At 36.1% G+C, this 14,599-nt stretch overlaps 1 protein-coding gene across 8 annotated transcripts in view; it reads right to left on the reverse strand.

Moving 5' to 3' along the window:
• Positions 1–14,599, reverse strand: part of LOC119779786 (thrombospondin type-1 domain-containing protein 7A) — a 242,010-nt gene that overhangs the window by 96,397 nt on the left and 131,014 nt on the right. For 4 of the 8 annotated variants that reach the window (XR_005280288.1, XR_005280289.1, XM_038279571.1 and 1 more), the window contains 4 exons: positions 14,058–14,261; positions 2,078–2,272; positions 1,702–1,740; positions 1,388–1,423 (listed from right to left, as the gene is read on the reverse strand). Coding sequence is in view for 4 of the 8 variants with exons in the window: in XM_038279571.1 (XP_038135499.1) it covers positions 1,388–1,423; positions 1,702–1,740; positions 2,078–2,272; positions 14,058–14,261 (474 nt within the window). In the remaining 4 variants the exon portion in view is untranslated. The remainder of the gene's footprint in view (positions 1–1,387; positions 1,424–1,701; positions 1,741–2,077; positions 2,273–14,057; positions 14,262–14,599) is intronic. The other 4 variants (XR_005280290.1, XR_005280291.1, XM_038279573.1 and 1 more) reach the window with 1 other exon arrangement.

Consider the following 14,599-nt stretch of genomic DNA (forward strand, 5'->3'; position numbering starts at 1 on the left):
TTGTATTTTGGGATCATGACTAAAGCCACTTAAAGCTTTCAGCAAAGATTTAGAAGTATTGCTGGACAGAAAGTCCTTTACGCCAGTAGATCATAGCTGGACTTGTCAAGAAGGCAGCTTTGAATAAAGCAGTGGTGTTGTGCCAACCTTAGTCCCAAACTACAACTCATAGATCTCCCTGACCTCCTTCCTGCTGACTGTGCTGAAAAACCTAAGCTGACTGAGCAATAAGAGTCTCTAGACAAACATGACAAGTGAAAACAAACCACTGACAGCAGAAACATAGAAACAGCAGCAGATGGAACATGGATAATATGTGAAGCCCTCAGAAAAACTCCACTCTTTATTGTCGTCAAACACATGTGAAGGAATACTTTTAGACTATTTTTAATCAAAATGTAAAAAAAAAAATCAGAAAATAAAATACATAAATTAGTCAGTATATTCATCATAACAATAAAGTTAGAATAGGTATGTCTAAATTCTGACTTTTAAAAATACAACCTGGAAAAACTGAAACTATACAGCAGGACTGAATGACAGAAAAATATTAGAAAATAATAGACTGTTATCTTCCCTGATGGAGGGACAGACAGAAATAAGTGAATGGATGGATGGAAGGAAGGACGGTTAATTAACAACTTTACCTCAATAGTATAAAAAGCATCAATTCAGAACAAATATTTAAAAAACAAAAAGTTTGAAAATATATATATAATAATAATCTCTGCTTTCCAAAACCTCAACAACAAGTAAAATAATAAAAAAATATATATATCCACACTATTCCAGACTGCTAAACCCTCAGTATTAAACATAAAAAAGGTGTCTCTCTTATGTTTCGTAGTTTTGGTCAAAGAACAGCTTTTTCTTTTTCCTCTATTTATTTTAAATTGCAATAATTTCCAAGATAAATTATATTTTGTAGCTCATTCACAAATAGCTTAACATGAATCTTGAACATCATTCAAACTGATAGGTGTCAAACAGTGAGACCCATGTTGGGCTTTCCAAAGTCCCTCTATAATCACCACTGAATAGGCAGTTATGCTAATTAGGTCATTAATTTGCTAATTAATGCTCTAAATAAGACAGAGTCCTGTGCAAACATGGGCGGCTGCATATTAAAATGATCCCTGCGTCTTAAACTTGAGTGGTTCCTGCAGTTTCAACAAATTCTTTTCCTTCATTAATATTCCAAAGCTACAAAATCTATCAGGAGCTAAAATCTAATCAGATAATCTACTCTACTATGCAGAGGAGGAGAGGAAAGGCTTATTTTTTCTTAAGCATGTTTACTTAAAATTATTAGACAGAATAAAATCTGGTTTTATGAAGGCATTTTCATTCTGATGCTACAACTAGCCTAATAAGAATCAAATATTACCATAAAGTTCTGGGAACTTGGGGACCCGTGACAGACCTGGATAGGAAATTAATTCAAATGTTAATATAGCAGTTAAGGGCCAAACAAACTAATACTACAGCAGCAGAACAACAGTCAAGCTATTTTGCACAAGACCAACAAGGCCTGTCTGATTTAGAAAGCAACATGCTGAATTAATTCCGAATCAATTATACGTTTCCCTTAAGGGACTACGACAGCATTTCTTCTGAACTCCAAACAAGCCAACTATTTTATGCAAACACATAGCTAGAGGTTTAAAATAGCTACTGGGATTCTTTAATTAGAATTGTTACCCTCCATCACTGTGATCCATGCCACAACCATTGCAATGACTGTGAGGAGAACACAAACCCAGATAAAAACACAGAAAACAACAACAAAAAAGAAGGAAAGCACAGCTTTAAACTCCAGAGAATATAAGCATATGAAGATAATCGATCTGATTGAGAGTTAAAAAGTGTCCGTCCGGTGAGAAGACAGACGGACAGAAATAATTATCATGACAAATAAGCAGAATGTGGTAGATAAGGACAGATGCACAGGCAGACAAGTGTAAAATCAGATTCTTGGAGACTGACAGCAAAGGACAACTTATAAATGACTTTATCTGCATGTCTTCTCAATAACAACAGTCAATAACAACAGTGTGGCAGGCAAGTGCAAACTGACCTTCCCCGGCGTTGTATGCCAGAATGGAGCGGGTCCTCATTTGTTTGCCCTCCACGGTTTTACTTGAGCATGTCTGAGAACAGGTTGACCAGGGTGTCCAGTCGCTGAGCACACAGTCTCTTGCGCAAGGGACCTCACAGGAGATGGGCTCCAAAGTTGCAGAGGATGAGCAGAGACTCCTATCCACAGGCTCACCTGAATAAAAACAAGAGGGTCAAGGTTGGGAAGTTTACAGCTTTTATTGTAAGGTTACTGTAATTGTAAGTCCAACAGAAATTTAGATAAACATGAAACTCTTCTCTCAGGTTTGGGCTTAAAATACAACCCTAAATAAAAGACTTTCTGGTCAGAGTTTTTTTTTTTTTAAGGATTTTTTTTTTACAGATACTAAGATCACACAAATTCACACCAACAAGGAGCTGAATGTACAGGCAAAGCTTGGAATTTACCCTAGACGTTTCAACTCTCACAAACTTTGATGAGCATCCAGTGAAGGTTTCCTAGATGTTTCCAACTGAGATATTCCCAAACACCTAAGGGCAAACTCAAGAGTAGTGGGACAAACTATGTCTCATGGCTCCTTTGAATGATCTGCAGGAGTTGGACAATGAGAGAGGTATTGAAATGTCTGCAAGAGCTGCTGTCAATAGAGACATCATTGGTTGGAGCCAGAGATGGTGGAGTGGAATACAAAAGAATAGAACAGATATATCCTTTATCATTCCTGTAATTTGGGTCAACTACTTGCAAATTGGCTAGAGGCATGCAGACTTCCAAAACTGCATTTAATAAGATACCCTAAGGCACTTTCCCTTCGAAAGCGTTGATGATGTTGATAGTGCAACTGAAATCAGGGAAGTAAATAATGGAGAGCAACATGGACAGGAGCCAGAGCGTAGTCAGTGTGCATTATTATTTCGCTCTTATATCTTTCTGAATCTCTCTCACCAGTGCTGTGCTATGCTTATCGAATGTAAACAGTGTTTTTTTTCGGCTTTTTAGATCAGACATGGCATGCGCGGTTTGTTGACCTCCATATATTGTAAGCTGTTCCCACTGCCAATAAAAGGTAATTGTTCCCGGATTTTTTCTGGCCAGTGTGAAAGGGGTATGACAGTCCAATGTTTTAGTCAACAATCCAAAAACATTAAATTGACAAAGCTTTTTTTCGTGATAATTCTGAGATAATTATAAAATAAACACAACTCTTGGGTAACTAAAAAATGATAGTGAGATCAAGACTAGACAATAATTTTGAAAAAGATTCTTTGGAAAAACACAATTAATGCCATTTTCCCTTTTATGTTTTTAATCTGTCATCCTGTGTTTATTTTGCCCAGCTTTCCATCACCTATAGGGCAGCAGCTAAATGTTAAAGGCTTGGTGGCCGGACACCACAAAAGGTCCTGCGGATATACTTTAAATATGATCAATTCAAAATAAAGGCACATATATTTTAGAGACAGACTGTGGGGGAAATAAACTGAGTGAGTAGCTGTCTTGTAATTATGATAAGTGAATCTTTTCATGTTTGTTATACTGGGTTGATCTTTGCCATAATCAATGTAGCAATGGTTCAATTCAAGTGGTGACCTGAAGTGTCTATTTTAAGAGCAGTTTTTGAGTAACTTTAATAATCATTGTGATTTGTGAAATACGAGTGATTATTTGCTAAGTTTGGATACATGCGAGTTAAAAATGAAAGGGGAATAAGAGGTGTACTGCTGTAAAAAGAGGTAGGGACTCCATGGACAAAGAATGAGGAGGAAGAGAGGATCACATAATTAAATGTACATTTCTTCTGCTGTATTAGCTAGTAGCTTCAAGTTTTAATAAAAATACATAATATAATATGTAGTGTAATATGTAATATAGTACATTTTGGCATTTTATTAGTTGAATTAACATGAGTAATAATATAAAATATGTATTTAGTCAAAATACCCACAAAGTAAAGATGATGAGTTAGATGATAAATATATTCACATGGATATATTTAATAAAAAAGATGATACATATATTTGTTTTATATTCACTTACTTTATAATAGGTTTATATACAAAGTGTAGACTACACAGGAAACGTATCTTTTTTCAGACTAGAACTTGACTAAAACTTTTGTGTAAAGCCCCTGTCACACCTTGATGATTTAGACCAATGTATGCATGCTCAAAATTTCCCAACATATACCAGCATACTGTATGCTATACGTCGGCCATAAGTAAGAGGTAAGTTATCTAATCGTTGACATACTTTTAGCATAACTTACTCATAAGTCGTGGTTTCCAGCTTACACAAAACCTGAGTAACATCTCCTCTGGACTGCATCCCCATCATAGTGTGAGCATGAAGGTGAGTGTGATGGATCCTCCCTGCCTTCATACCAACGACCAACAAACTTCCTAGCAGACATAACGCTGAATCTGCTACTACTGCAAATTCTCTTTCTTTCCTTTTCTTTTTCTTTTTATTTATTCTGTTTTTTTTTTTTTTTTTTTTTTTTTTTGGTGGGTTGTATCATCACTGCTCCTGAGGAGAGCAAGGTGTGACAGGGCCCTGAGAAATGACTTAACTGTGACAGGGCAAAACTGGACTAAGAACTAAAGGCTCCCAAAAACAACACTGTCATGTACTGATTGTACATGTAAAATGTAAAAAAGTTATTCAAAGTAGCTTAGTCACGTTCATCTGTGCCTGTAAGGTTCAGCTGTCTGATACTGAAAGATCAATGCTATGACAGAGGGATTTTTTTTTTATGTACAAAGGTTTTTTTGTATTATTATAGATTTAGTGTCAGCATTATTTATAAGCCTTTAGCCGTAGAAACTCAGAATAATTTGCTCCAAAATGGAGAGAAGGATTATCAAGACTGCCTTTCATATAGCAGAGGGCACTTGTCACAGAGACAGCATTTGAAACTTGGTCTTTCAGACTAGCACAATTTAAAAAGCAAGAGATATAAAATAAGATACCCCATGGGGTTGAACAGGACATTGGCCATCACATTTTTCCCTAATGCATGAGGGGCAGTAGAGAGTAATCTTAAATGCTTTGTTGTGAAGAAGTAGTAAAGAATGGGCATATGAAGATGTTGCTCAGAGTTGTTTATCAGCCTACTTTTCTTTATCCCATCAGCAGGATGAGGTTAGAATGAACATTAACTTGTTACCAGCGAGCAACGAACTTGAACTCAGGTCAAGGTTAGCAAGTCTCTCCACCAGCGTTAAGAAAAGCCTTTTCTGGTCATAAAGGTAATGATTGTATAGCCCATCAAGGTCATTTATGCATTTAAAATTTTTCATACTGAAAAATAAAGTGCCACTGGATTCTGCTTTAGTATTTTATAGAAAATACAGGAAATATTTAGAGTAAGAATACTCACCTCCAATTTAAAGTGCTTCTACCTAAATAAGCTTTAATCTGTCAGTCAGACCATGTGTGTTTACCTAATATGAAAGAAATTGATGAAAAACTAATTTGTGCTTAATTTAAAGACAGGTGGCTTTGCTGTTAATTTACTGTAGCAGGCAATTTATTTCCCTGTAGACTTTATAACTTACAAGCCACCATCTGGCTTTTTATGTAAGATCTAGTAACAGCCACATTCTGGAGGCAAAAAAAAAGAAAAAAAAGAGGAAAATTAAATGTGCGAACATAACCCTAAATCTGTAAGATGTTTTGTAATTAAGCAAATGCGGCACCTTTATATCTTTGTTAAATGAGGTGGATTCTAAACTGTAACTTAAGCAGCAATTTATATTTAAAGTGAGGAGTCGCATTTTAAAATGTGTTAAAATGAATGAAAACAAAGGAAAAGTAGGCCATTATGTCTGGCCATGAATAGGTATATTCTTAAAATACCACAGAAAGGTACAGTTGTTTGTGTTTTATAAAATCATTAAAAAAATTATGCTAAAGGTGTTAATTTAGAAAAGGATCATTCTTACAGTATGCCCATGTGTTTCCAAATCATCAAAATTGGGCCCATATCATGAACGTAACTTGTTCTCTGATTTTACAAAAGTTATCTAGTCAATTTCACGCAAAATATATAACATGTTGGCAGATGAAAGCACATCTAGAGCTTAAATAATTTTCTTCTAAAATGACGCTTTCACATTAATTAATGTATCAGATCTTAGACTGTTGAAGCAGCTAAGAACATGAACAGCTCTGTCCTTTAATTGATGGCCACATGTGAAGCGCACAGCTGAAATGAAGTGAAGACGTGTTGTTTTTCCATAAGAGCTTGAATATTTCAGGAAGTATGATCTTTCAGCAGGTATGAGAAGAAACTAGAATGTATAATAAGCGAAGAAGACGGTAAAGAGACACCATGTTTAACTAATTGATCAATTTTAGAAAATAATACAGAAAACCTTTGTTGTACCTGAGTAGGGAATTATATATGTCCCAGTAGCAAAGCAAAACACAAATGGAAGACTATGGATATACATGAGGGGATGGAGATAAAAAAATAAAAGTATGGTAAAAGAGACTGCAGTACGAGCTATGTAAATTGAGAAGCTCAAAGCCATCTCTGAATCGGTCATGTGACCTAGAACGATGCTTTATGGGAGTCTGAGTTCCTCTTGGGCACTAGAGTGAACTAAGCTAAAAGTTTATTTAACCCAACAAAACAGATATGATTACTTATCTGATGTAGGCTTGAATCTAAAGGGTTGAACCTGGCCTTGTCTTTCCAAAGCAGGTCCATGGCTTCTCAATCTACAGGCCCAATATTTCCCTCTGAGTTTCAAAAACAAAAAGGGAAACTGGCTTTGCATCAGTGCAGTGTTGCAAGTTGCTTTCAGGGGTACCAAAACCTGAAAGTTACAGGTCTAGCACCCCTATTGGATTAGGTTTTACAGTGTTTTTTTTTTTTTTTTTTACACAATGTTTGAGTTGTAGATAAGTAACTTAGAATTTTGGAGGTTAAATTTACCGTGCAAATGATGTAGATTGGCCATGACTATAAAGGTAAATAAATGTGCCAATATGCGTCTCTTTCTGGAGTGCACACACCCCGTCTGACCATTCAAACAAAAATGAATGATTCTGGCATACAGTAGGTGTGCATGTAAGAAAAGTTTTGGGAGCCCATCAAGCCACTTTAATCTAATTTAAGTTTTGGAAGGTGTTTCTTATAATGAGATTTTGTTGGGAAACAATAACCATTGAGGCGTTTAGCCATTGAGAGACAAAAAACAAAAGAGCCGTGAGTGAGGATGTTTTAACAGCAGACAGTTCTAGCTCTAGCAGTAAACAATCTGTATATCCAGCAGATAAGAGCCCCGGAGTTAGCAGCCCAATAATAATTTTTAAAAACATGCAGATCCCAACATCGCTTTTTGGTAAGGTTATGTAGTTAAAGGTTTAGATATTCTCTGTGTTTAGTAACCTCACTCAGTGGATATAGAATTAAGCTTCTTAAATAAAATCTATATTTAGGAAAATGTATTTACCCAACCAATCATATATAGGGGTAAAGTTTTCCAATATTAGTTTTGAGTGTTTCTACCTTAAATTTATGCACAGGGTTTTTAGTCAGTTTAAGACCTAAATAGGTGAACAAATGAATGATTCTGGCATACAGTAGGTGTGCATGTAAGAAAAGTTTTGGGAGCCCATCAAGCCACTTTAATCTAATTTAAGTTTTGGAAGGTGTTTCTTATAATGAGATTTTGTTGGGAAACAATAACCATTGAGGCGTTTAGCCATTGAGAGACAAAAAACAAAAGAGCCGTGAGTGAGGATGTTTTAACAGCAGACAGTTCTAGCTCTAGCAGTAAACAATCTGCATATCCAGCAGATAAGAGCCCCGGAGTTAGCAGCCCAATAATAATTTTTAAAAACATGCAGATCCCAACATCGCTTTTTGGTAAGGTTATGTAGTTAAAGGTTTAGATATTCTCTGTGTTTAGTAACCTCACTCAGTGGATATAGAATTAAACTTCTTAAATAAAATCTATATTTAGGAAAATCCATGGGCATATTTTAAGAAAGGTGTAAGAATCTGGGTAGGCAAACTATTTAAAATGTATTTACCCAACCAATCATATATAGGGGTAAAGTTTTCCAATATTAGTTTTGAGTGTTTCTACCTTAAATTTATGCACAGGGTTTTTAGTCAGTTTAAGACCTAAATAGGTGAACATTTTTATTCTTATGTAGAAATTATTGAAGACATTTGCTGTTCTTTCCATAAGTGGCCATCCAACAAATGTATCAAGGTCTGGCCAAGCAATAATCTGACAAAATTATAAAAACCAATCTCAAGAGTTCAAACTTAGACCCTGCAGGGTTCAGCAAGCACAGCAAATAGAAACAATTAAAAAAGGAAATCAGAAAAAAGGGTCAAATAAGTACTGCTTGCTTGTCTTTTCTCCTAAAACAATATTGTACCAAGAATTCAGTTTGCAAAGTAGCCTCCATACTAACCACACACCTTGTAGAGATGTCTAGTATTTTGAAAAGATACAATTTTTTTTTAAGTTGTAGGTTTAATTAGTATCTTTGATAAATTAAAACATACAGAACACAGAGAATATATTGAAGACTAAGTTAAATATAGAGAGAAGCCAAGAATGAACTAGGAAACGCATTCATCAAGGGAATGAACAAAAACGGCAACAACAGGGAAATAATGAACAGAAGAAAACTCAAACTCCAAACACCAAAGGATTTTAACAATGTTATCTATTTTTGGAGAAAATACAAAAAAAAAAAAAGAAAACAGCAAATCATTTCAAAAACTGTCAAGCAGGATAATAGATAATGGTATATACCTGCTTTATAGGGATGGGACCTCATCAAATTGCAGTTACTGTGTAATCCTTAAACCTTCCTGTACTGATGAGTCGAATCTAAACATATAATGATTTAGTTGGATTTCTTCTCTACTGAATAAAGTCTAATATTAGGCATATTAGTCAAGTTCTTTCTAAAGACATCTGAATCCAACAATGAGAGGAAATTATAAGGTTAGGTGCAGTAGTAGCTCCTATAGTAGCTTCATATATAGAAGAGAAGCTACAGTAAGGAGATGAGCACTGAGCCAGTGTTAAGGACAGAGACGAAACAGAACCTATAGTCACAGTAAAACCCAAAAGCTATGAGGACACATGATGAACTCATTAGTGGTTTATCACTATAGTGGAGGAAGTTTTTCCAATGATAGAGCTTTGCAATATTCTAACTGGGAAGATTTATGAGCCAAAAGAATTTAAAGTACAAAATGAAATGCGGGATCAAAAGCCCTACATTGCCTGTTTGACATGTACTAAAGAAAATGAAGCAGAATTTAGTCAAGTCAGCTTCATCACTTATTTTAACCACTTAGGCTCAACCCTGTAATTTACATTAATACAAAGGTATTATGCATGTTTCTTTTGTTTTGGTTTAATGTTTATTTGATGTACATTTTAAAATGCAGGTAACATTAGGAATTCAGTTATCGGTACTGTACAACAAAAAACAACTAGTGGATGCTCCCGTTTTTCTGTCTTAATCTCCCGTTGTTCATTCAATACAGCTTTCAGGGTAGGCCTGATCTCCACATGAACACACAGCTTACAACTACTTAGCTGACTTAAAAAGCATTTATCTCCAACTTGACTGGTTGAGACAGATAATCATTTAAGAACAGATGTAAGATTTGCAAGAAATTATTCATGGGGCATTTTTGAAGAATTTATAATAAATGTAATCCCTTGAATATATAAAGCAGCATCTGGTATGCAGGATCTGAGTTGGTCTGATCTCTTTCTATATGAAAGAGTGAAAGAAAAAGAAATCCATAGGGTGGATTTGTAAAGAAGGGGATGATCTTTGGAGATTGTTCAAATATAGTTATCGAGTGTGTCACTATTAGAGTAATTAAACTCCGTATATAACTTTGGTTATCTTCTCATTGAACGATTGACTGGAGACTCTGTGAAGCCACCTTAAAGCAGGTGCTGTTCTTCTTAAGGAAGCTTAGGTCCTTCAGTGTTTGCAGGAAGATGCATTATAACGTTAATACTATGCGGCTGTTTTGGAGAGTCTGATCATCTAGAACAGGGGTAGGCAGTTCCTGAGGCCCAATTTCCTGCAAGATTCAACACACCTGAATCAGGTAAAGGAACTGACTGCATACCACAGAGGTAACTCAGCCATTTGAATCATGTGTGTTGGAGAAAGAATTAATCCAAAAGTTGCAGGATACCAGCCCCCATGAAATTGAATTCCACATGATTTTACAAAGAAGAATTCTTTATAAAATGAAGATCATTATGGGCAACTGTGAGCATGTTCTTCAGAAGACTTTAAAACATCAGCAGAGTGTCTTCAGTCAAACGTTTCTCCAGATCCGGGGCAAGATAAGTTTCTTACCTTATCAGGGAAAAAAACAAAAAAACAACCAAAATCCAATATGGCCCTAACTTTGACCCAATAAAAGTGTCCTATGAACTCACTGGTACTCTATGGATCATTTTACTGTTACATGATAAGGGTGCTGAAACTCTAGGTCAAAAACTGATTTCTACACATTTTTTTTTATAGTAGAGAGCAGTGTTCATAGTTTATCAATAACAACCAGTCTCTCAGGCCCTGAATAAGTCCCAGACACAGCATGTTATCCAGTCAGGGTGATGTTTGTTAACTAAGATACTCTGTTTTTAAGGCCTTTTCAGAAGGTTCCACTTCTTCCCTTTCAGTCCATCGGATAATTTACCCAGAGACTTGAGCATTACTGCGAAGGAGTTTTGGCCTGAACTCTCCCATGAATTAAATGTTTGTCAGGCATCGCATTATTGTTGAATAATTAGCACTCAGCTCAAAGGTATAGTGGAGGAGTTTTTTTTTTCCGGGTGGATCAACAAAATGAGTGATCCTCCTAATTGTCAATGAAATTGGTGATATGTTTATGTAAGGTCGTCCAAAGTGCTAGTCCCCAAAGGTAGCTATCTTTTTCTGTGCATGCGCACTTTTAGGCATATATTTGTGATGTGCTACAGTTTCAACCAGTTCTTTGAAAATGGCCAAGGTTGCATGAGAAAAAGTGTGTACGAAGTGTATGAGAAGAAGAGAAATGAAGTCATCCTTCCTACTCATTATTTCTACCATAATAACTCATGAGTCCTTGTCTAAGTTTTTTTTTTTTTTATCCGAGTGCTAAGCTTCAATTGTCTGCTAAGATTCCTTCTTTTGCTGCAGATGTATTACGCACAGAAGACATTTTTGGCTAATAAAAATTATGTAAAAAAAAAAAAGACTTAAGCATTGAAATTAAACACGGAAAATATCTGGAAGAGCAGCCTTATCTGAAATATTGTAGGCTGACTAAAGCTGCAATTTTGTTTTAACATAAATCTATTAATAAAGTAAAAACACTTTTTCACTTTGACTTCTCGATATTTCAGCACAAATTCTTTGTAAAATATTCATCATGATGGACCTTAGCTCCAAGAAATCTCCATAAAATGGAACACTTCAGTTGAAAAGCGCAACTTCACATTGGATTCCCATGTTTCATTGCAACTGTTCATGTATTATTAATGAGCTTGAAGTAGCTACTATAAGTGGATTATATGAAACCACATATCTGTCTGAGCTGCTTGATGCACTCCACAAATCAAGCGGTTAAGCAATACATGCACCCTGGAAAATAATACAAACCTTTAAATTACTAAATTGAAATTCCAAACCAAAGAAAAGCTTCAAAAATCTCACTGCAGTTGACTTCATATTGAGATGTCACTTTGAGTGAGATGCTGTGAACTCTCATGACTGAAATGGAAAAGCATGAAAATCCGAAAAGACAAGGGACCTGAGCATTTCACAGGCTCCAACAAAGACATGAATGAACTGAACCCCCCACCACCAGAAGAAAAACCTCAACCGTCTGTATGCAGAGAAGAAACAGCTCTCCGCCTAAGTGGCCATGCAGTCAGCTTTGGGAATATCAATAGCCAGTTTCAATAACATTTGTATCGACCTTCTCCTGCTGTCCAGGGCCCGGCTGGGTGGCCTTTTGTTTTTATGACCGGTACACACTCAGAGAGAAAAAAAATTTAAAAATACAGCCGACGTAGCAGTGAAAACCCGCTGAGGCGAAAAGCAGATCGAAAATCCAAAGAGAACAAATCAATTCTCATCAGATAAGGGACTGAATGCGAGGAAGATCAATCAGCAGAATGAGAGGGAGAAAAGACAAAACGGGTTTCTGCAGGTAGAATGTTACTGAATGTCAACAGTTTATGCATGAATAGTTTAAGATTTATAGGCAACTGCGTTAGACAACATCACTAACATTTATGGTCTGGAACTAGTTGAGGTTTGAAGGTAACCTAAAAGGCAGCAGTTTAATGAGTATATCTGTAATAAAAATAACATTATGGTCTTAATTTTTACACTTTAAAATAAATTATGTCTTAATTTAATGTTTTAATTTGAGAAAAAAAGTTTATTTTAGTTAGATCTGCTCTCGTGCCCATCTGTTTAAATGGAACAAATTTCTCAGCTGTCATGATAACAAAGACTAACTTCATATCCTCTATGAGCATCATTGAAGAACATTCTCAGTTATACACTAATGGTGACAGTATGGGCCAGAAGCTTTACCTGTTTTTCCCCCTTAAGTGGATTCACACTTTTACCTTTAGGTTTCCCCAGTTTCCCTCCTACTGTACTGTATGGAGGAAGAATCACTGAAATAAAAAACGAACAAAGTGTTCAAAAAAACATATCTCTATTTAAGCCTTTAGTTGTTTAGCCGGAAATATTTGGTGTAGCTTTTTATTTGAGTAATGTGTGGGGATGAGTGTAATGGTTCTACAAATTGTATCTGTACTCTGCACACATACTGTAGGTACAATTCCCTGGTGAGGAGGTAATTGAACAGAAGACTTAAACTCATTAAGAGAACCAAAATATTTGGAGTCTTTTAGGCCTTAAGCTTTTCGAATAGCATCTAACTTCTCAGCAATTTTAACACAGCATGAACTGAAGCCCAAACTTCAAAATAAGAGTCTAAGGGATAATGTACAGTAATCTGCACTCCACTTAACATAGTTAATAAAGCAGCTCACTCTATTCTCTACACTCATTAAAATACAACTCTGAATGCAGCCTGATGTGTGCGTTTAAGCCGTAGAATTAAATGTGTCCGTAGCATCTAATAAATGGCAGAAGTTTCCCATATGTTTATCTAATTGTTGGGAAACAGTAGACATAGTTTTAAACAGTAGTTCTAGTACTGATGCTAAATCTTCATATTGTTTCATCATTAAATGCAATCCTGAACTTTTTTTCTCTTCCATTTTTAAAAATATATCTAACAAAGACATGTCATTTAAATCTCTAGATTTATTCTTCCACCATTAAAAGACAAGGAGTAATAAAGAGCCACATCAACAATGTAAAGGAGCAAAAACGGAAGTTACTCCAACTCCCAGAGTTTCCGAGGACTGATTTGATATACTGAGAGTGAGGTTTAATTGTGCGTGCAGCGAGGAAGACTGTAATGAGACCGACAGCAGGGAGACGGGTGGAGAAGCTGAATCAAGCAAGCGTAAAAGCAGGAGAGGTTTAAAAGAGAGCGAGGAAGGAGGTACTGAGGAGAGGGGAGTGTGGATATTACTCCCGCACAGGGAGTTGTGTAATGAAAATGTGCACAGCAAAAGCTAGAGGGGCAGCAGATAAGTGACCTTGAAAAATGTGTTTTTCTTGTATGATCAGTGCATCATATTTTTTGCCAAATGAAGGTGAATCAAAAAGGAACGACAGAACAGGGAGGAATAATTTACCGCTCGTTTGCTTGATGACTGTCAATCATGAGATGCTGCCTCTGAGAATTGATGTGCTTAATTTGAAAAAATGACCCACCATTTTGAACACACAGCGTAATAAAGCATCATTGCCATCTGCTCAGCATCTCATCATTCTGCAAAAACCGCATCATCTGCCTGGACAATGAGATTAAATTGTCTCCCCTCACCATTGCTGTTGATGCATTGCACTTGTGGCAGCTGAGTTCCCGGGCCACACTGCTTCCCATCATCAGGAACACACTTATCCAGGCTGACCAGCTGCCACTTGTAACAACTGGGTTCATCACATGGCATGGCCTCCACTAGGTGAGGGCAGCTTCCCGGGCCCCCTGTTGGTTCGTTGGTAATCTGCCGTTTCCTCAGTTTGAAACCTGCAGTTAGATAAAATTCATAAACTCTGTCATTCTAGAATTCGTTTTAGTTGGCATACAGACTTTTTAAAATACATTTTTTAAATTCTCATAGACTTTAACCCTTTAAGGTCCGCACCAAGAAAACTGCAATGAAAAAATTTTTTCTTTGTATTTTTTATTCCTTTAGAACATCAATAACAAAGTGCATAACTTCTTTTTGCAAACACCCCCATAGTTTTTAAATCACAAGCCTCTACCAAACGGTTGAGAATTCCGTTTATGGTAAAACTTTGCATACAATTACTCATAACAAAAAATTATTAAAACTCTTCTTTAATCTAGTAACAGAGTAGGAA

The sequence above is a fragment of the Cyprinodon tularosa genome, unplaced genomic scaffold, assembly GCF_016077235.1.
Source record: "Cyprinodon tularosa strain WSP-4 unplaced genomic scaffold, ASM1607723v1 ctg151, whole genome shotgun sequence".
Classification (NCBI taxonomy): Eukaryota; Metazoa; Chordata; class Actinopteri; order Cyprinodontiformes; family Cyprinodontidae; genus Cyprinodon; species Cyprinodon tularosa.